This window comes from Branchiostoma floridae, chromosome 17, assembly GCF_000003815.2.
Source record: "Branchiostoma floridae strain S238N-H82 chromosome 17, Bfl_VNyyK, whole genome shotgun sequence".
Classification (NCBI taxonomy): Eukaryota; Metazoa; Chordata; class Leptocardii; order Amphioxiformes; family Branchiostomatidae; genus Branchiostoma; species Branchiostoma floridae.
The window spans coordinates 5,432,392-5,454,416 of record NC_049995.1 but is presented as its reverse complement, the minus strand read 5'-3'; the positions used below and the strand labels follow the sequence as shown (position 1 = coordinate 5,454,416).

The window sequence follows — 22,025 nt, the reverse complement described above, 5'->3', positions numbered from 1 at the left end:
ATTAGTATTATTAGTATTAGTATTATTAGTATTATTAGTATTAGTATTATTAGTATCATTACCATCATCATTATTGTTATTACTGCCATAACCATCATTATTATTAAAGACTGCTTTGCTATTAGAAAGAGTAATGAAACTCATGATTAGCCCAACTCGATTGTAACACTATATCAAAGACTTGTGTTAGCCCTTCTTGTTATATTAATTAGGATGTTCAATCTTATTCTACACACCTATTTTGTACTTTGTGTAACAGTCGTTGCCATACTTTGCACAATGTACAAATGTCGAGCAATAAAGCTAATCATCATCATTCGTAATAATGTGTAGGGACCAACCATCGCCCGCGTCCAAAATTTGGTGCGAACTACTTTCCGGATAGTACCCAGGCTAAGGAATGTATTTTGAAGGTAAGAACAACTTCTAGTACATGATCATAAAAATTCTCCACTCATTGACATCTGTGGGTGGTGAGACGAAGAACCCCGGTGTTGTGTAGACGCTGCAGTTGCCTGAACTCATCAGGTATCCTGTGAACGTAGGTGGGGAGAGCATTGTCGTAGTAATGCTCAGTCAGGTGTCTGTTGTTCCTGTCGGAGTGGAAGGGCCAGAAGCCGTACAAGCGCACCTCTTCGCACATCTGTGTGGCCAAACCCACCAGCAGCAGTCCTAGATGATCATGAATAACGGAATGTAAGTATGGAGCAAATACATATATAAGAATGAAATACGTCGAAATTGGAACAATAGATTGACTGATTGACTGATCAAGGTATTGATAATGCCAATAATGCATGCATTTTATATAATATAATTTTACTAGTATGTTACGGCTTACGATGCCTACCTGTCGTCGCCTTCTTCCCATTTACACCATTCTTTCTCCAAAAAGATATGAACGATCCTGTTAGAGCTGGATATGGGAAGATAACCTGAACCCGGGCGCTGTTGGCTTGCAGAGCTTGCTGTGCTTTGAAAACAATCTTTGTCTGATCGGGACCCTCAAAGGCCCAGCTCCAGAGGTAGCTGTCTCCGTATACTGACAGGTCAGACATCAAGGCTTTAACATTTATAGTCTTTACCTTTTTTCCCAAAGTGTATCTAGAAAAATTGAAAAACAACACATTAAAACAAAGTTAGTCAATCTGCAAAGTTTCACATCACATCACATCACATTACATCACATCACACACACACGCACACACACTCAGACATACACACACACACAGACAAACACACGCACACACACATACACACGCACACTAGCACACACACGCACGCACACGCACCTACACACACACACACACGCACACAAACTCACACACACACAAACACCCGCACGCACGCACACGCACCTACACACACACACGCGCACACACAAACTGATACACATACACACACACGCACGCGCACACACACAAGAATTCGAAGAAGTGACTTTGCTAGTAAAACACAATAGCTAATTGCGTACACCGGGCCATTAGGCTGAGTTTTGTCTTCCGCCGAATGGTGACCTACCTACTCTATAATTAATTCAGATGCTGCACTGCAGTTCATATTTTTCAATGTTAACATTATAAGACATAACGAAGGTACCTGTAGCTGATCATGGAGGGGTTAATAGTGATCAGATTGGTCTTCTTTCCAATGTCCTCCAAATATTTCTCGTCCATCGTAGCCATGTTGAGCCTATCAGTTATAAGAAGATAAGAATTTAAATCAATCCATGGATATCAAAAGGACACAACTGAAGAGTTTCCTACGTCAACAATACAAGCAAGTAATAGACCAGATAAAATTCAGCGACATAACCAGGCAATACTCATCAAAATAACCAGGTAACACTCATCAACATAATCAGGCAATAAACATCAACACAACAATGAATACTCACCAAAATAACCAGGAAGGCTCATCCAAATAACCAGGTAATACTCATCAACATAACCAGGCAATATTCATCAACATAACAAGGCAATATTCATCAACATAACAAGGCAATATTCACCAACATAACAAGGCAATATTCATCAACATAGCCAGGCCGTACTTATAAACGTAAACCGGTAACACTCATCAACATAACTAGGCAATACTAGTACTCGTCACTTAGCCAGGTTATACCCAAGAATATAACCAGGTAGACTAATCAAGATAACAAGGTATTGCTCATCAAAATAACCAGGAATATTCATCAACATAACCAGGTAATATTTAGCAACATCAACATAGCCAAGCCGTACTTATAAACGTAAACTGGTAACACTCATCGACATAACTAGGCAATACTCATCAACATAATCAGGCGATACTCATCAACATAACCAGTTAATACAGAAGAATATAACCAGGTAATTCTCATCAATACAACCCGGAAGACTCATCAACGTGAACTGGTAATACTCATCAATATAACCAGGAAGACTCATCAACATGACCAAGTAATATTTAGCAACACTACCAGGTAATGCTCATAAACATAGATAGGTAATACTCATCAACATAACCACGAAGACTCATCAACATAACCAGGTAATACTCATCAATATAACCAGGAAGACTCATCAACATAACCAGGTAACATTTAGCAACATTACCAGGTAATGCTCATAAACATAGCTAGGTAATACCCATCAACATAACCACGAAGACTCATCAACATAACCAGGTAATACTCATCAACATAACCGAGAAGACTCATCAACATAACCAGGTAATACTCATAAACATAACTAGGTAATACTCATCAACAAAACCAGGCAATACTCATAATTAATTTTAAACATAACTAGGTAATGCCCAAAAGTATAACCAGGCAATACTCATCAACAGTAAAACTCAAGGGGTCATTTGGTATAAAACTAATTTAGTTTAGTGGTTCAAGTAAATACTTCATTCACATAAATAGATATCCACTTAAATCCCCAGTGCTATTGGATAAGATTATACAACATTTGGACCAGTAATTTTCTATAGAAGAATCTGACCTGAACACAAACTCAGAGGCGTCTATCTCCTTTCCACAGCCGCTTCCCGTCAGTATCCCTCCGTTCCCTACCACACTGCAAGTATTGAAGCGTTTGTTCTTGAATGGACTCTCCTGCGTAGGAAAGATACGTGTTAGTAATGTCAAAAGTTGTTTGAGTCGGTCTGTATACGTAATATGATGTTAATGTAAATAACTACATTGACTTTAGCAGTCATAGCTTAAGCATAAGGCAATGGACACTGAGCAGCATTTAAGTTGTAGGGGATAGGAGGCGCACTACATATTAGTGATCAACTGCAGGAACCCAACAGAGACGTTACCAACATGAACCAATAGTTGGAGTCCATGCACTGGAACGTTTTCAAGGAAAACATTCGCTCAGCTGTGAAAACTGTAGATATCCTTGGACGTCGACATTTGCGTCGTCGTCAAGATTGAAGATAGTGAGGAAGGAAAAAATAAGTTTCTAAACCTACCTTAGGAAATCCCTTGAAGACGTCTGATGGCACTTTGATTATCTTGGTTTTCCTGCCCCAGGTCTTCATGACTGTCTTCACGTTTTTCTGTGTGACCAGAAAGCTCCCGTTCACAAAGCGACTGTCGCTTATGATTGTGTTCCTGTGAAATTGAAGGGGGTCATGAAATGCAACTTTCATCCCATTTTGGAGACAAAAAACCGATGAAGGTAGTCTTGCTTATAATGTCCTAACAAAGTTCCTTATGTACAACATTCATGGGCGTCGGGCGTGGCGTAACTGGTAGAGCAGTTGGCTCGGAATCTATAGGTCCTGAGTTCGATCCCCGCCGTGCCCCCGACGTTGTGCCCTTTGGAAAGGCACTTTACACGACCTTCTGGTCACCTTCCTCGCCCAGCTGTAAAACTGGGTACCTGACTTCGGTCGGGGAGGTAAAAGACTACATTTACCTTCTGTCTGTATCGTGTACGTGGCACTGTTGATATGAATTACAAAACTTGAGTGCAGTCTTACATTGTCCAAAAGCAAATAGAAAAAAAAAAACATTCAGTAATCACGCATTAAGATTAGTCATTTACGCAGCTCAGCAGTCCCGATTTGATGAAGAAATTTGAAAATGACTCTACATGATACAAGATCATGTGTTTGTAATCCAAGTAATCAGCTATTTACATGTCATGACGTCACTCGCGCTCTTAACCAGCCAACATGGCGGAAGCTAAATGATGTCGCAATATACCAAAAGGCAACTCGCGAAAGGGACACCTACCGGAATAGATCCGCGGCTGTTTTGTTGTAGACCCATCCAGGTGCTTCCGTCGGTATGGACCGTACGGCTGCCTGGTCGGCTAGGAACTTCTTCTGAGCGACCTCTTCCTTCGGTATGTGCTGAGCGTAAGATCTAAATTTCTGTAATGCCCTTGAAAAACAAATTTGAAAGAAATGATCATGCATGTCAACATCTCGGAGTATGTTTCATGATTGCATTTCAAGGTGATTTAACCCTATTCAGACCGGGCTTTTTTGGGATACCTGGGACCGGGGGGGGCTCTTTTGACCCCCCCTTCGTATTTTCAAAACGGCTTATGTTACGATCACCAAATTTGGAGGGAATGATGTACTAGTTAAAATTTTATATTTTCTGTAAGTTTGGTATCGTTATGACGTAATATGACGTAATTATGACGTCATAATGTCATATTTTAGGCTAAAATCGTCTATATATGAAATTTCCGCTATACTTAAAGGTATTAAAGAAAACAAGTTTCGTAGTCCTAGCACATGTCGTTCGGCAGTTATAAGATGTCAAAGTTGGCGCGGGCACTTTTAGCCTCCCCCCCGGTCTGGATAGGGTTAAGTCTACTATGATGACTTTTCGTAGTTGATGATGACACACAAAGATTATTGAGTCTTCTCTTAAAATCCAGGGAAACTTTTAGTAACACCACTTAAGGTCATTTCATTCTCTTAAGTCTGAAATGAAACTAGTCTCAATAGGTTATTACTACTAGCATATTCCTAGATACCAGAAGATCCTGACCATTACAAAAAGTACGATCAACCCATCATCTACTTGGAAACTTACATCACGTAGGAATAGGAGAGTTGTACGTTGTGCTTTAATGTGATTTTCACCTAAGCTTTATGAATAGCCTCAACATGCATATGATAAAAATGATGTGTCACTTGTTCCTCTGTACCTTGTTTTCCCAGCATTAGGCTTTTCCATGGATGAGTTTGCAGTACCGGTAACTCCCTCGAGTCTTCCACTGTAGGCACTGTCTGCGTCTTTGAGCTCGAGGAGAGAGCTGGAATTTTTTTTATTCATAGAAAGAAATCTTGTTTATTTCTATCAGTTAAGCAGTTATCATGACATAATTGTGATAATAAGTACACCCTAATGAATATATAGTACTCCCAAAACAGTGCACGTATTTGCACGTTGACAGCACGCAGCTGCACGTATGTAGGGCAGTTTGTGCCCTCAGCTTTAGTGCGTTATGTAGCCCCACCTGGTAGCATTTCTGCGGTATTCAAGTTTTTTCCAGGGCAACATGTCACCAGGAGTAAGGAGGCCCGATGTGTAGTACAGCAGGAATGGAACCAGTGTTAGCGGTAACAGCAACAGGACACGCGGTGGATTGTGACTTGTCATTTTTGTCTCGTCACCAGGGTAGTCTCTGACGCTGGACATGTGAAATACACAGAAAACAAGAGTTCGGAGACCTCATATATCCATGAAATAGTCTGATTATGTTAATGATTTCCACATTTGCATAATCTATGCTTAATTATGTACACCTGTAAATAACCTACGCTGGTCACAATGTTGATTGTCCAATCATTTACCACATCGATGAATTATGGCACTTTTGTATTAATTATGCAAATTAAGGTCTTATTTGCATAATTGGTATCTGATCATGTTCCACCTGCCACAAACTACATACATTGCATTTATTTGAGTTCTATAAAGGAAACACTGCAAATACAGATTTTCCTCACTAAATATGCCAATTAAATGTCAGTTTGCATAATTTGAACTTCATGATGTGCATCCCTGTCTAAGCTACCTACATACCAAATATCATGTAAATTTGTCGTTCCCTTCTTCATTTATCCACCTTAGAAGATTTTGACAAAAATACCCATGCAGTTCCAGAGCAACCTGGTAGGGGGACCAAATATACACCACATATCCCTTATGTCACAAGCTATCTGCCATCCAAAAATCAAGACCATAGCACATCCAGTTCAAAAGATAAAAAAATGAATTTCTGCTGCAGTACCAAGGTCATATACCAGGTGGCCCAAAATTGACATTGACCTTTGTCTTGCCAACACCTACCCACAAACCAAATACCATCGTAATCCATTTAGAGGTTCTTGAGTTATGCTCACTACAAAAATCCGGACACACACACAGACACACACACAGACAGACATACACACAGACACACCCAAAACTCATCCTCCTAATGCCCGGTCCCCAACGGCATTACCTTATGGGAAGTTTTGACACGACTGTGGTTCCTCTGCGTAGGAGAATGCCAAAACTATACCTCCATTTTTATGGAGATAAAAAGACAGAAGACAAACATTCTGAATACGTATTAATGAAAGCTATGGTAAAGGCATAAATGGTCAAAGCAAACAGTGGTCAAAGCATGAATGCATAATACAAAGTTGAAACGCTGTTTTTTGTTTGTTTTTGTTTTACTTACTGAAGTTTTCATAGTCCGTGTGCACACAATATCTCGCTGGATTCTGTTTCTGTCGCCTTCCAAAGGTGTGTAGGTGTAATCTTGGGGCCGACCGCTAGGAGCGCGATTTATAATTAGCCTTTGACAATCCGTCGATCCTTTCTGCAGTTATCCTCCTTGGAATGTCTTGCCAAAAAAGCCCCTGCAGTTCCGAAATGAAATGTTATGGGCTGAAACCTGCCCCACTGCAAGCTATCTACCAACCAAATGTCAGGACCATATCACGTCCAGGACAAGAGTTACATAGAAGAAACTGCTATGATAGAATATTCTCATAAATCATGCAAATCTACTTCTATTTTGCATAATTAGTATGCCATCTTGTACAACATTGTCTAAGGTATCTACATACCGAAAATCATGAAAATCTGTTGTTCCCTTCTTGAGTTATCGTGTACAGAAGTTTTTGACAAAAATACCCTTGCTGTCCCAAAACTAGACGCTAGGAGGCCCAAACTTATGTCTTTAATTTCTGAGCACAAGAGCTACCTAACACACAAATATCGGGACCATAGCTTGTTCAGAACACGAGATAGCAAACCCGGAAGTTGCGCTGCAGTACCAAGGGAAGCCGCTAGGGGGCCCCATCACACACTACCAACACACCACGTATGAAATCATTCCATCCAGCCGTTCTTGAATTATCTTGTTAACACACCCACAGACACACATTACGGAATTGCGGGCCTACATGTACATCAGGACAACTACACCATCCACCAACTGATTACAATACCCCCCGAGGTAATGACAACAGCGCTAGCCGATAGTCAACCGGTTGAGTCATGTTACATAAGGCACAAGTTACATAATAAATAATAATCACCTTTCATGACGTGACCTCCCAAACCCCCTAGGAAACCTAGCCCCGTTCACAAAAGGACAGTCTTTAGGTAACTATCAGGAGGAAAGATCAGAACGATCTCTGCCTTCCCCGCTTGCCGATTCACACTACAATTTAGTACATCCCGTACAGAAGATATCGAGATTTTTCCTCCCAACACAGAACCGGGATGTCATGAATGCCTAGCCTCCTTCACCGGCCTCTCTGTGGCCATTGGCGTAAGTTGTTGGGGGGTGGGGGGTGGATAGGTAGATTCGCGATTTTTAACTGAGAATCGAATACGCCGGGAAGAAAAATATGTCACGAAAGGAAAAATGCCGGGAAAGGAATATATGCCGGGAAGCTTGTGGTAGCAGAACACAGTTTTTCGCCTATGGGGATTTCTATAGAGGACCCCAAAGTGAGGTGGTTCGACGACTAAAAAAATATACCAGGGTGCAAAAGTAATGAACAAGAATTCATGTTGGAGTTCAGGGTAGAATCTACAAAATATGTGAAAATGAGCATAAGTTTGTCTGCTCGTTTTCCCAGAAAGAACACTTTGAAATGACCCCCAGCGGAGGTCACCATACTGCAGCCGACACACGGAAGTAGCGGGAACCAGATTCGTGCGCGAAATTCTACCCAGCCAAACAAACATCGTAACCCAACTCATATGGCCTCAAAACTTACATATTCCTCTACTATTCACCACAGTTTCCGACTCGCTGACGTGCACAGAAAAATTTCTACGGCTTTTCGTGAACTGCGACACCCTATTTTGTGCCCGACCTACTTATGTCCACGGGGGTCGCCCATAAATACTGTGTTGTGCGACCTTAATTGTACTCGCCCCCAGCGGGCCTGCGAGTGTTCAGCATGAACAGAGGCAATAATGAAGGGTTAATGACCCGCCCGAGGTGTATATGGTGTCATAACGCCTGATCCTTTGCTATAACCACCGAATAAAACCACCTCGTTCGTTTCGCTCACTTGGTGGCTTTATTCGGTGATTATAGCAAAGGACCAGGCGTTATGACACCATATACACCAAGGAACAGGCGGGTCATTAACGCTTTTATCATATAGACTACACAAACTTGCAAACTCCTTGTTACTATACGTTTGAATTCCTTTGTAGAATTTCTTTGGTACATAGGGAGATTACATATTGCATTTTGAATCCAAATTTTCCACAGAAAATATTCGAAACATTGCCGTCTTGGCATGCCAATCCTTTTCAAAATTCTACTGTACTGTATTCATAATCATTCCTCCCTCCGGGAGGAATGATCTGCGGATCGTTCAACTTGAAAGGGGGTGTGTGCAAACAATTTTATTTTCAATATTCAGTTTAAATTGGACATTAAGTAAAATATATTTTATTGTTTTACATATTGTAAGTAATCTAATGTTTTTCTAAGACGGTAAACGTTTTCTTTAAACAATGAAACGCGCACTAACGGGAAGCCACCCCCTGCCATGCCTGTACTGGTCGGTAAGTGTGCAGTTATTCTAATAACTGCACACTTGTGACTTGTCGGCCTGATGAGCCATAGGAAATGGGGGCCTCTGATTGACTAACTCCATCTAGCTATATGTTAATGATTAAGAATGTCTTTCAGAAGACCAATAAATGTATCCCCGAGAAGTAATTCACACCAACAAGACAAGCAATAAAGTTCATTCACATGTCACAACGGGCAGTGCACGGCCACCCTGAAGCGTACCAGAAATATGCTGATTGTTTCGTGCAAAACCGTTCAGAACAGTGTACACTATTTCTTAAAATCGTTTTGTAATTTTTTTTTTTCTAACAAGTGTCTGTCACTACGACTAGGACGTTTTTTTTAAACGACCGGCAATCTGAAACTAGTAGTATGGGGGAGGGTGGTGTTCGAGAATTAAAAAAAAAGACGGTCGCAGGCCCGCTGGGGGCGAGTACAAGCTTCCCGGCATATATTCCTTTCCCGGCATTATTCCTTTTGCGGCATATTTTCCTTCCCGCGGCGTATTCTCAGTTAAAAATCGCGAATCGACCTAACACCTCCCTCCCAACAACTTACGCCAATGCCCCCAGAGAGGCCGGTGAAGGAGGCTATCTCCGTACTGTGAATCATAAAGTGATGTAGCCAAGGCTAGTTATCAGGACAAAGTTGCAACAGATCGTTTTCACAGAACGTTCGAAAACCGCTTCGTCACGCGTGGACGCCATGTTGGATGATAACCTGGATGTCATACCTGTGACGCGAAAACGTTCGATACGGGTGTTCCGGACCGGGCCGTACGTTTCCGTATCGCACAGGTTCGAAAGGCGTATCACACAGGCTCCATTCGAATAAATCGAACTTTTTCGAGCGGCACGGTTAGCAATTCGAATACCTGATTCGGACGTTGGAACATTGCTGTTGCAACACTTTTTGTTCGAGGGCACCAAATTTGTTCAACTTCTGGCGCATTTCGCATCAAAACATGGGTTTTCTCAGGTGGGTATGACGTAAATAGAACACAGAACGGTGCTATCAAAGTTACTTGTGGGTTCAAGTGTGCTGTTAATCATTCAATGATGTAGCCAAGGCTAGATATCAGGACAAAGTGACAATAATGCATATGGCACATATGCTTTAAAAGAGAAAAGTCATTCAACGATCTACTAACGCTGGTGCCGATGGTCGAATACCCGGACATCTGTTGTCCACTACCCTGAGTGACAATATAACGTTATGTAGAATCCTATCATATACTGATGATATAGGCCGCGCACGGAGGACTAGCTACCGATCCCCCACGGCTCGCTCGCACGAACTTTATACCTACCCCATTATCCAGCTGCCCCCACTATCCGCTTGCCTAACAAGGGGAAAGATTTGGCGCTTCTCCGACTCTGACTCCGTGTGACGATTATGGTTTTCCACTCCGGTCAAAACTGAGCTACGGCGTGCTTCAGCCAACTACGACGTAGGTTGACAAGGCGCGACGTAATCTGACGAACTCCCGCGTAGTTCACACAACGAGCTCCAATACGACTTGACTTTCGGTCCAAGTACATGCCTGAAGTACGGTCTGACTCAACTACGTCGTAAGTAACCATAGCCTGACTACAATCGCTCTCCTAGCCCGACAATTACCATGTTTAGCCATACTGCGACAAAGCTGGACTACAATGTCTTACCTCATCAATTTGTACATCACCTTGACACCGTAACGTTATTGTATTCTCCCCCCAATACGCTAAAATGAGTACAAGACAAACATTCGAGCGTATAGCCAATATGAAAACCAGAAGAATTCCCTGAGGGTAAGGTTTGGTCGTTTTAAACAGGAGGAGACATCGGTACATGTTTTCTACAATAATAGCTACGCATCATGTGTGGTAACTTGCATGGTATGAAGCTTTTCAAACCCTGTTCACAGCGACAGAAGACAACCTTCATTTCTTCACCTAGAATCTACACAGTAAATATATTCCCACCTGTGAGATCTTCAAGCTTGCAGTGCTGACCTGCCCGTGTCACACTCGACAATGACGACATGTCTGTAGACGCTGTCTAACCGGCTCTTTACACTCGACTTGAGGTAAAAGTTCAACCGCTGACGTGGGAAACGTGACCTATTAAATTATGTTTTATGTCTGTTGTGATGTTTTTTGTGGTGTATGATCGACTTGGTGTTCATATCTTGTACAGAACACATCACATCAACTTACTCGGGTAAACTGAAGGCCTGTGATTCGATGGAGCTCGCCGGAGAGGGGAATGCATATGACTATTAACCGCGCAAAATGTTAACAGTATGCTATATCAAACCAACCTCAGTACTGGAAACGCAAAGCCCGAACGAGATGGCATATTCCGACGAGGACAACATCTTCTAGACGATATTCAATTACCTCAAGGCTTAATGCGCGATCATAACGAAGACCTGATCCACTTTATCGGACGGCGTAGGGGTGAAAACTGAAATTATTACATCCATGATAACCATGATAAACAGCTACCGCAAAAAAACGTGCATCATTTCGCAACGGAGTACGGACTACATGCCAAACCACATACGAATTACGAGTTATAGGAGCAAATACTAGTATTCAACGCATAAAGTGATCACAAGACTCTGTCGCTGGAGGTTACCCTCCTGTCACAGAGTAATAAAGAAGTGTAAATCCGCCGTATTCCATAAAATGATGAGTTCAGGCAACTGCAGCATCTCCACAACACCGGGGTTCTTCGTCTGACAACCCATGCTTGTCAATGAGCAGGCAATTTCTATGATCATGTACTAGAAGAAGATAGTTGAATTTGGTTCAAACCTTCAAAATACATGCACAAGCACACACTTCTTAGCCTGGGTACCATCCGGAAAGTAGTTCCTTAAGCCGCTCATTTATTACGACGGGCTACAAGGGTGGGGTCAACTTGAATTGAAGTCAACAAAAATATCACAACCGACATAAAACATAATTAGGTCACAGAGTATGTTACCTACGGTCACTTGTTCCAGTTATTTGCACAATGAGCACCTTTGACGTTTTCCACGTCAGCGGTTGAACTTTTACCTCAAGTCGAGTGTAAAGAACCGGTTAGACAGCATCTACAGACATGTCGAGTGTGACACGGGCAGGTCAGCACTGCAAGCTTGAAGATCTCACAGGTTGGAATATATTTCCTGTGTAGATTCTAGTTGAAGAAATGAAGGTTACCATACATGTAGTCCAACTTTGTCGCAGTATGGCTGAAATACATAGTTTGGGTTATTAGTAGACATTTTGCACTAGACGTACGCGTGTTTACACAATCTCTCACTGGCTGGGATTTATGAGGGGGCGGTATCTGTAGGGCTAGGAGAGCTATTTTAGTCAGGCTATGGTTATCACGACATAGTTGAGTCAGACCGTACTTTAGGCACGTACCTGTGCCGAAAGTCAAGTCGCATTTAAGCTCGTTGTGTGAACTACGCGTTGGCTGAAGCTCGCAGTAGCTCACTTTTGACCGGGGAGGAAAACTATAATCGTCACACGGAGTCAGAGTCGGAGAAGCGCCAAATCTTGCCCCGGGGGCCCTTGTGAGGCAAGCGGATAGTGGGGGCAGCTGGATATAATGGGGCAGGTATAAAGTTCGTGCGAGCGTGCCGTGGGGGGATCGGTACCTAGTCTAGTCTTCCGCGCGCAGCCTATATGACAGGAGTGTACAAAACGTTATATAGTCACCCAAGGTAGCGGTAACAGATGTCCGAGTATTTAACCATCGGCACCAGCGCTATAATTAGATCGTTGAATGCCTTTTCTTAAAGCATATGGATCCAGACATATTATTGCAACTTTGTCCTGATAACTAGCCTTGGCTACATCACTTCATGATTCACAGTACGGACATAGCCTCCTTCACCGGCCTCTCTGGGGACATTGGCGTAAGTTGTTGGGAGGGGGGGGTGGTAGGTCGATTCGCGATTTTTAACTGAGAATACGCCAGGAAGGAAATCATGCGGCGGTTGACTATTGGCTAGCGCTGTTGTCATTACCTCGAGGGTATTGTAATCAGTTCCGTAATTGACATTTCAATTTTTTAGTTGCGCGTCGGGGACACCAATGGTTGAGGAAAATTGGTCAAATTAAGGCTGATTATAAATCGCGCTCCTAGCGGTCGGCCCCAAAGTTACACCCACACACCTTCTGGAAGAAGACGTAGTGGGACCGCGAAGCGCAGTGGGCCCGTGTTTGCCTCGTGACCGAGAGGTCGCGGGTTCAAATCCGGCTGCCGTGTTGCCGATCTTGTGCCCTTGGGAAAGGCACTATACACGACTTTCCTCACATTACTCAGGTGAAAATGAGTGCCGTCCCTCGGATAGGACGTTAAATGTAGGTCCCGTGTCTGGGGACAGCCATAACCCGGACACGAAAAAGAACCTGCCACATGTGCGATGGTGCGATGTGAGCGGATCAAATCATTCGGGCCAAAATGGGGTAGGGAATTTTCCGAGCAGCCTCGTAACCCCTGCTTCGCCTATTGAGTCAGTGAAGTCAAGCTTGCCTAAGCTTGGTGTTTCTGACTCAGGGAGAAGAGATGCTGCTACAGTTATCGCTATGGGCCGCTGTTCTACGAACCTGATTTTTTTTAAAAACAGCATCCAGCGAGATATTGTGTGTACACGGACCATGAAAACGTTATAAAGTAAAAAAACAAAAAAAAAGCGTTTGTATTATGCATTCATGCTTTGACCACTGTTTGCTTTGACCATTTATGCCTTTACCATAGCTTTCATTAATACGTATTCAGAATGTTTGTCTTCTGTCTTTTTATCTGGATAAAAATAGTTTTGGGTGTGTCTGTGTGTATGTCTGTCTGTGTGTGTGTCTGTCTGTCTGTGTGTCCGGATTTTTGCAGTGAGCATAACTCAAGAACTTCTAAATGGATTACGATGGTATTTGGTTTGTGGGTAGGTGTTGGGAAGTCACTGTCAATTTTGGGCCACCTGGTATATGACCTTGGTACTGCAGCAGAAATTCATTTTTTTTATCTTTTGAACTGGATGTGCTATGGTCTTGACTTTTGGATGGCAGATAGCTTGTGACATAAGGGATATGTGGTGTATATTTGGTCCCCCTACCAGGTTGCTCTGGAACTGCATGGGTATTTTTGTCAAAATCTTCTAAGGTGGATAACTAAAGAAGGGAACTACAAATTTACATGATATTTGGTATGTAGGTATTTTAGACAGGGATGCACATCATGAAGTTCGAATTATGCAAACTAACACTTAATTTGCATATTTAGTGAGGAAAATCTGTATTTGCAGTGTTTCCTTTATAGAACTCAAATAAATGCAATGTATGTAGTTTGTGCCAGGTGGAACATTATCAGATACCAATTATGTAAATAAGACCTTAATTTGCATAATTAATACAAAAGTGCCATAATTCATCGATGTGGTAAATGATTGGACAATCAACATAGTGACCAGCGTAGGTTATTTACAGGTGTACATAATTAAGCATAGATTATGCAAATTTGGAAATCATTAACATAATCAGACTATTTCATGGATATATGAGGTCTCCGAACTCTTGTTTTCTGTGTATTTGTCCAGCGTCAGAGACTACCCTGGTGACGAGACGAAAATGACAAGTCACAATCCACCGCGTGTCCTGTTGCTGGTACCGCTAACAGTGGTTCCATTCCTGCTGTACTACACATCGGACCTCCTTACTCCTGGTGACATGTTGTTCTGGAAAAAAGTTGAAAACCGCAGAAATACTACCAGGTGGGGCTACATAACGCACTAAAGCTGAGGGCACAACCTGCCCTACATACGTGCAACTGCGTGCTGTCAACGTGCAAATATGTGGAATCTTTTGGGAGTAGTATATATTAATTAGGGTGCACTTATTATTACAATTATTTCATAATGGCTGCTTAACTGATAGAAATAAACAAGATTTCTTTCTATGAATAAAAAAAATTCCAGCTCTCTCCTCGAGCTCAAAGACGCAGACAGTGTCTACAGTGGAAGACTCGAGGGAGTTACCGGTACTGCAAACTCATCCATGGAAAAGCCTAATGCTGGGAAAACAAGGTACAGAGGAACAAGTGACACATCATTTTTACCATATGCATGTTGAGGCTATTCATAAAGCTTAGGTGAAAATCACATTAAAGCACAACTCTCCTATTCCTACGTGATGTAAGTTTCCAAGTAGATGATGGGTTGATCGTACTTTTTGTAATGGTCAGGATCTTCTGGCATCTAGGGATATGCTAGTAGTAATAACCTATTGAGACTAGTTTCATTTCAGACTTAAGAGTATGAAATGACCTTAAGTGGTGTTACTAAAAGTTTCCCTGGATTTTAAGAGAAGACTCAACAATCTTTGTGTGTCATCATAAACTACGAAAAGTCATCATATTAGACTTAAATCACCTTGAAATGCAATCATGAAACATACTCCGAGATGTGGACATACATGATCATTTTTTTATATTTGTTTTTCAAGGGCATTACAGAAATTTAGATCTTACGCTCAGCACATACCGAAGGAAGAGGTCGCTCAGAAGAAGTTCCTAGCCGACCAGGCAGCCGTACGGTCCATACCGACGGAAGCACCTGGATGGGTCTACAACAAAACAGCCGCGGATCTATTCCGGTAGGTGTCCCTTTCGCGAGTTGCCTTTTGATATATTGCGACATCATTTAGCTTCCGCCATGTTGGTTCAGAGCGCGAGTGACGTCATGACATAAGAGATGTAAATAGCTGATTACTTGGATTACAAACACATGATCGTGTATCATGTAGAGTCATTTTCGAATTTCTTCATCAAATTGGGACTGCTGAGCTGCGTAAATGACGAATCTTAATGCGTGATTACTGAATGTTTTTGGACAGACAAGGACAATGTGACACTGCACTCAAATTTTGTAATTCATATCAACAGTGCCACGTACACGATACAGACAGAAGGCAAAGGTAGTCTTTTACCTCCCCGACCGAAGTCAGGTACCCAGTGTTACAGCTGGATGAGGAAGGTGACCAGAAGGTCGTATAAAGTGCCTTTCCAAAGGGCACAACGTCGGGGGCACGGCGGGGATCGAACTCAGGACCTATAGATTCCGAGCCAACTGCTCTACCAGCTACGCCACGCCCGACGCCCATGAATGTTGTACATAAGGAACTTTGTTAGGACATTATAAGCAAGACTACCTTCAGCGGTTTTGCCTCCAAAATGGGTTGAAAGTTGCATTTCATGACCGCCTTCAATTTCACAGGAACACAATGATAAGAGACAGACGCTTTGTGAACGGGAACTTTCTGGTCACACAGAAAAGCGTGAAGAAAGTCATGAAGACCTGGGGCAGGACAACCAAGATAATCAAAGTGCCAAAAGACGTCTTCAAGGGATTTCCTAAAGTAGGTTTAGAACTTCCTCACAATCTTCAATCTTGACGACGACGCAAATGTCGACGTCCAAGGATATCTACAGTTTTTACAGCTGAGCGAATGTTTTTCTTGAAAACGTTACAGTACTGAAACATGGACTCCAACTATTGGTTCATGTTGGTAACGTCTCTGTTGGTTGGTTTTAAACGTATCCTGCAGTTGATCACTAATATGTAGTGAGCCTACTTCTCCCTACAACTTAAATGCTGCTCAGTGTCCAATGCCTTATGCTTAAGCTATGACTGCTAAAGTCAATTTAGTTATTTACATTAACATCATATTACGTATACAGACCGACTCAAACAACTTTTGACATTACTAACACGTATCTTTCCTACGCAGGAGAGTCCATTCAAGAACAAACGCTTCAATACTTGCAGTGTGGTAGGGAACGGAGGAATACTGACGGGAAGCGGCTGTGGAAAGGAGATAGACGCCTCTGAGTTTGTGTTAAGGTCAGGTTCTTCTACAGAAATTTACTGGTCCAAATGTTGTATAATCTGATCCAATAGCACGGGAGATTTAAATGGATATATTATGACCCCCGTAGAATGCCCTTAGTATTACTGTTGATGAGTATTGCCTGTTTATGTTGATGAGTATTGCCTGGTTATACTAGTGGGCATTACCTAGTTATGTTTATTTGAGTATTGCCTGGTTATGTTGATGAGTATTACCTAGTTATGTTGATGAGTATTACCAAGTTATGTTGATGAGTATTGCCTGGGTATGTTGCTAAATATTACCTGCTTATGTTTATGAGTATTCCTTGTTATTTTTATGAGTATTACCTGGTTATATTATTGTTATAATGGTTATGTCTTCCTGGTTATATTGATGAGTATTACCAGTTTACGTTGATGAGTCTTCTGGGTTGTATTGATGAGAATTACCTGGTTATATTATTGTGTATTACCTAGTTATGTTGATGAGTATCGCCTGGTTATGTTGATGAGTATTGCCTAGTTATGTTAATGAAGTTACCAGTTTACGTTTGTAAGTACGGCCTGGCTATGTTGATGAATATTGCCTGGCTATTTTGATGAGTTTTACCTTGTTATGTTGATGATTGTTACCTGGTTATTTTGGTAGCATTTGGGAGTATCCCTTGTTGTGTTGAAGTTTTACCTGGTTATGTCGATGAAAGTTATCTGGTCTATTACTTGCTTGTATTGACATTATTGTTGACGTAGGAAACTCTTCAGTTGTGTCATTTTGATATCCATGGATTGATTCAAATTTTTTATCTTCTTATAACTGATAGGCTCAACATGGCTACGATGGACGAGAAATATTTGGAGGACATTGGAAAGAAAACCAATCTGATCACTATCAACCCCTCCATGATCAGCTACAGGTACCTTCGTTATGTCTTATAATGTTAACATTGAAAAATATGAACTGCAGTGCAGCACCTGAATTAATTATATAGTAGGTAGGTCACCATTCGGTGGAAGACAAAACTCAGCCTAATGCCCGGTGTACGCAATTAGCTGTTGTGTTTACTAGCAAAGTCACTTCTTCGAATTCTTGTGTGTGTGTGTGCGTGCGTGTGTGTGTGAGTTTGTGTGTGCGTGTGTAGGTGCGTGTGCGTGCGTGCGTGTGTTTGTGTGAGTTTGTGTGTGTGCGTGTGTGTGTGTAGGTGCGTGTGCGTGCGTGTGTGTGTGTGCTAGTGTGCGTGTGTGTGCGTGTGTTTGTGTGTGTGCGCGTGTGTGTGTGTGTGTGTGTATGTCTGAGTGTGAGTGCGTATTCGTGTGATGTGATATAATGTGATGTGATGTGAAACTTTGCAGATGTGAACCTGACTAACTTTGTTTCAATTTGTTGTTTTTCAATTTTTCTAGATACTTGTACACTAGAAAAAAGGTAAAGACTATAAATGTTAAAGCCTTGATGTCTGACCTGTCAGTATACGGAGACAGCTACCTCTGGAGCTGGGCCTTTGAGGGTCTCGATCAGACAAAGATTGTTTTCAAAGCACAGCAAGCTCTGCAAGCCAACAGCGCCCGGGTTCAGGTTATCTTCCCATATCCAGTTCTAACAGGATCGTTGATATCGTTTTGGAGAAAGAATGGTGTCAATGGGAAGAAGGCGACGACAGGTAGGCATCTTAAACCGAAACATACTAGTAAAATTATATTATATAAAATGCATGCATTATTGGTATTATCAATACCTTTTACTAAATCAGTCAATCAATTGTTCCAGTTTCGACGTATTTCGTTTTTATATATGTATTTGCTCCATACTTACATTCCGTTATTCATGATCATCTAGGACTGCTACTGGTGGGTTTGGCCACACAGATGTGCGAAGAGGTGCGCTTGTACGGCTTCTGGCCCTTCCACTCCGACAGGAACAACAGACACCTGACTGAGCATTACTACGACAATGCCTTCCCCACCAACGTTCACAGGATACCTGATGAGTTCAGGCAACTGCAGCGTCTCCACAACACCGGGGTTCTTCGTCTCACCACCCACACATGTCAATGAGCGGAGGATGCTTATGATCATGTACTAGAAGTAGATACAGTGAAACCTGTCGGAGCAACCACCAGGCGCAGGCCACCACCTGCCGTCAGAGGACACATTGAAACAGTCCCGTCCATATTTACATAGTTAAGACCCCCTCCCAAGCAACCACCTGTCTTCCCCAACAGGCAATAACTTTTTTAAAGTCCCAATGGGGCATTCAACCTGCCCAGAACAACCAAAATTGACTGGCAGCAGCTAGCAGCCATTTTATATGAAGAATTATGTAGGCACAGTTACCCTGGACTTAGAGACTTCTTTTCTTTATGTAAGGGAATATCATAATCATAATAATCATAATAATCATAATAATCATGATAGTCATGATATTCATAATAATCATAATAATCATATCAATCACAATAATCATAATAATCATAATGATCATAATAATCATAATAATTAGTTACCAGTCGCTTATTCAATCTAGTACACTCTGATATATTATGGCTGTCTGTATGTAAAACTGCTCAATATCAATTGCTTGCAATTCTATAAATATACCACAATCAAATGAATAAAAATCACAACGCGCCCAACATTTGTATTTTTTTAAGCTAAATCAAATTTTACGCCACGTCAATCTGGCGTTTGAATTACGACTTCAGCGTATCTATTCCGCATGAGGTGCGTATGATTTGTATATGAAGCGCGCAACCAAATTTTCCTTGCGAATAGCTGTGTATGAGGTACGCATGTTGAGCGTTATCCGGACGCACACAACGTCTCCCAACCGCATACCTGACGCACCTGGTTCTGATTGCATTCCGAGCGCATTTCATCTGTGTCAAAGTCAGGTGTTTCTGTTACGTGTACTTTTGTTTGTGAGCAATGCCAATTGAGCATTTTGTGTCAGAGGAACACTTTGTACTACGTACGTATACTTAAGTTCACAAGCAGTGCAAATAGACCATTGATAAGTAAACAGTGAAGAGTTTTTTTTACTAATTTGTGAAGTAGTGAGGCAGTGACCGTGTACTTTTACAGTAATGTGGGCCATCATTTACATTAAAAGCCATATGCTATATTAAGATTGTGTTTGTTTTCACTTTGTCCTTAAATGAATCCCTATATCATCTTGGTATAACCTTATTATGCCCTCTTTCAAAGTTGCAATATGTCTCTATTTTACACCTGTATATCATGTGGCTCAGAAAAGCTATCACGTAGGTCACATGAGTCAAGTTAAGCGTTGTATAGCCAGTTTGGTGAACTAAGTGCGCCGTAGCTCACAAAAGTTCGTCAAAGTTGGCTGAAATAAGTCTGAAATAACTGAATTTTGACTGGAATAGAAAACCATGCTGCAACTCACAAGTAAGCTGTGATCTCTCGCCTCTCAAATATCAAAGGTGAAACATTGACATGTCCACTGTTTGACTCACGATAGCCTAAGGCCACAGCAAGTAAGTTTTATGGATGACATCCGCGCGCTCATTAATTTTTGCCTGATTTCAGAAAAAAAAACAAGATTTTTTTTCTTCTTCGGAGATGGTCAACATGACAAGAAAGTACAAAAATGGGAAAGCATGTTGTGTTGGAGCCTAATGATTGTACTTGTAGGAGTGACATTAGCGAGGTAGCCATGATAGTGGTTATAGCAGTGAAACCAGCTGGATAGTTGGAAAATTGGCACCATTATGGAAGTCATAGGTGAAGTTGCCAACTTGGTAAGTGATACCAATCTACCACACTAGTGTCACTTTTACTACGCTAGTTCACTTCTTTAATACAGGAATGAATGATTTGTGGTCAGTACTACCATGTTTTGTCACTTTAAGTCTTCTTACAACATTCATGGTGTCTATTTTGAAAATTTAGCCATCTTGTTTTTTTTTACCCATCTTGTTTTTTTTTCGCCCTATCTCACTATTTTTGCAGTCTGCAGAGGATGTCATCCATAAAATTTACTTGCTGTGGCCTAAAGGGAACAAACATGTTTCGGCTCATTTCATTCACAAGTGATTTTAAGCGTTATATGTGGGGAGATATCGCACGAATTCTTGTCAAGTTCGTCAAGCTACATAGAAAGCAATTACATCTATGAACTAGAAAGGCAACATTTTTTTAAAAAAAATGCAGGATGTTTGCGAAGGGAAAAGAAATGGAAAATCGCAAGGAAAGGAACAACTAGAAAGGCAACGAGGCGTTGGTAAGCCCCCTTCCTCACAGGGACCGTAACGCCCCGCACGTCTTTTGAGTGCAAAGAAAAAATTCAAAAAAGAGGCTTGTAAAACGAACGATGCTCTGTTCGCAAGATGAGCACTAGACAAGGTTGCCTAGGGGGTTTGGGAGATGACGTCATGAAAGGTGACTAGTGTTATGTAACACGTACCTCGCTCTGAACTGACCTAACCGGGTGACTATCGCCTAGCTCGCAGTTGATCATTACAACAGCACATCTGATGGTCAGCTTGCTACATTTGACCTCTACCATCAACGATAGAACTTTCCCACTACATGCACGTACCAATCACAACTTTGGTTTGAACTGTTGATATGATGTAGTCGGCTGTTTTTGCTCATTGACTAACCTGCTTTACTAGTATTACTTCGATTTTCAGTCGCGTCGTATCTTGAGTGTCGTTCCCCATTTTTTTCCAAAGGGGAAAACTACAGGGTTATTACCTGGATGTCTAACCTACGTACATCGACGTATTATGCAAGTAAAGGTAAGGCCAACACGGCTTCCTAGGGAAGTACCATCCTCCTAACGCCCGGTCCCCAACGGCATTAGCCTATGGGGCCCTGCTATCTCATGCCCTATCAGTGGTTATGATTGTCGCCACAAACAAGCTGTCAGCCAATCAGAGAATAGGCCTTTCTTGGGCTCGCTTGTTGTTGTCGCAAGCCTTCTCGCAAAGGCCGCTGGGAAGCTATCAGCCAATCATGTTACGTCTTACATAGCACCATCCTCCTACGCCCGATCCCCAACGGCTGACTGCCCATATAAGGGCAAGCTCATTAATATCTATAAGTAGGGCGGTCCCTAACTGGTCTGAGTGCACAAG

The 22,025-nt window shown here is 41.9% G+C and overlaps 2 protein-coding genes across 5 annotated transcripts; one reads left to right on the top strand and one right to left on the bottom strand.

The window, feature by feature from the left end:
* Positions 1–53: 53 nt before the first annotated feature.
* Positions 54–11,082, bottom strand: LOC118404750 (alpha-N-acetylneuraminide alpha-2,8-sialyltransferase-like). 4 transcript variants are annotated; one of them, XM_035804074.1, is made up of 11 exons: positions 11,027–11,081; positions 6,693–6,873; positions 6,471–6,530; positions 5,481–5,654; positions 5,169–5,276; positions 4,238–4,387; positions 3,469–3,610; positions 2,991–3,103; positions 1,600–1,692; positions 851–1,104; positions 54–672 (listed from the first exon to the last, which is right to left on the bottom strand). In XM_035804074.1, exons 4-11 carry the CDS (start codon positions 5,621–5,623, stop codon positions 455–457), a joined length of 1,221 nt encoding a protein of 406 aa, XP_035659967.1. In that variant the 5' UTR covers positions 5,624–5,654; positions 6,471–6,530; positions 6,693–6,873; positions 11,027–11,081; the 3' UTR covers positions 54–454. The 4 variants fall into 4 exon arrangements, with proteins under 4 accessions (XP_035659967.1, XP_035659966.1, XP_035659969.1 ...); XM_035804073.1 differs by lacking the exon at positions 6,471–6,530; XM_035804076.1 differs by lacking the exon at positions 6,471–6,530 and having other exon boundaries at positions 54–643.
* A 999-nt stretch (positions 11,083–12,081) lies between these two features.
* On the top strand, positions 12,082–20,008 carry LOC118404749 (alpha-N-acetylneuraminide alpha-2,8-sialyltransferase-like). The gene is made up of 9 exons (XM_035804072.1): positions 12,082–12,204; positions 14,638–14,811; positions 15,016–15,123; positions 15,542–15,691; positions 16,312–16,453; positions 16,826–16,938; positions 17,748–17,840; positions 18,328–18,584; positions 18,761–20,008. Exons 2-9 carry the CDS (start codon positions 14,669–14,671, stop codon positions 18,976–18,978), a joined length of 1,224 nt encoding a protein of 407 aa, XP_035659965.1. The 5' UTR covers positions 12,082–12,204; positions 14,638–14,668; the 3' UTR covers positions 18,979–20,008.
* The last annotated feature ends 2,017 nt before the right edge of the window (positions 20,009–22,025 follow it).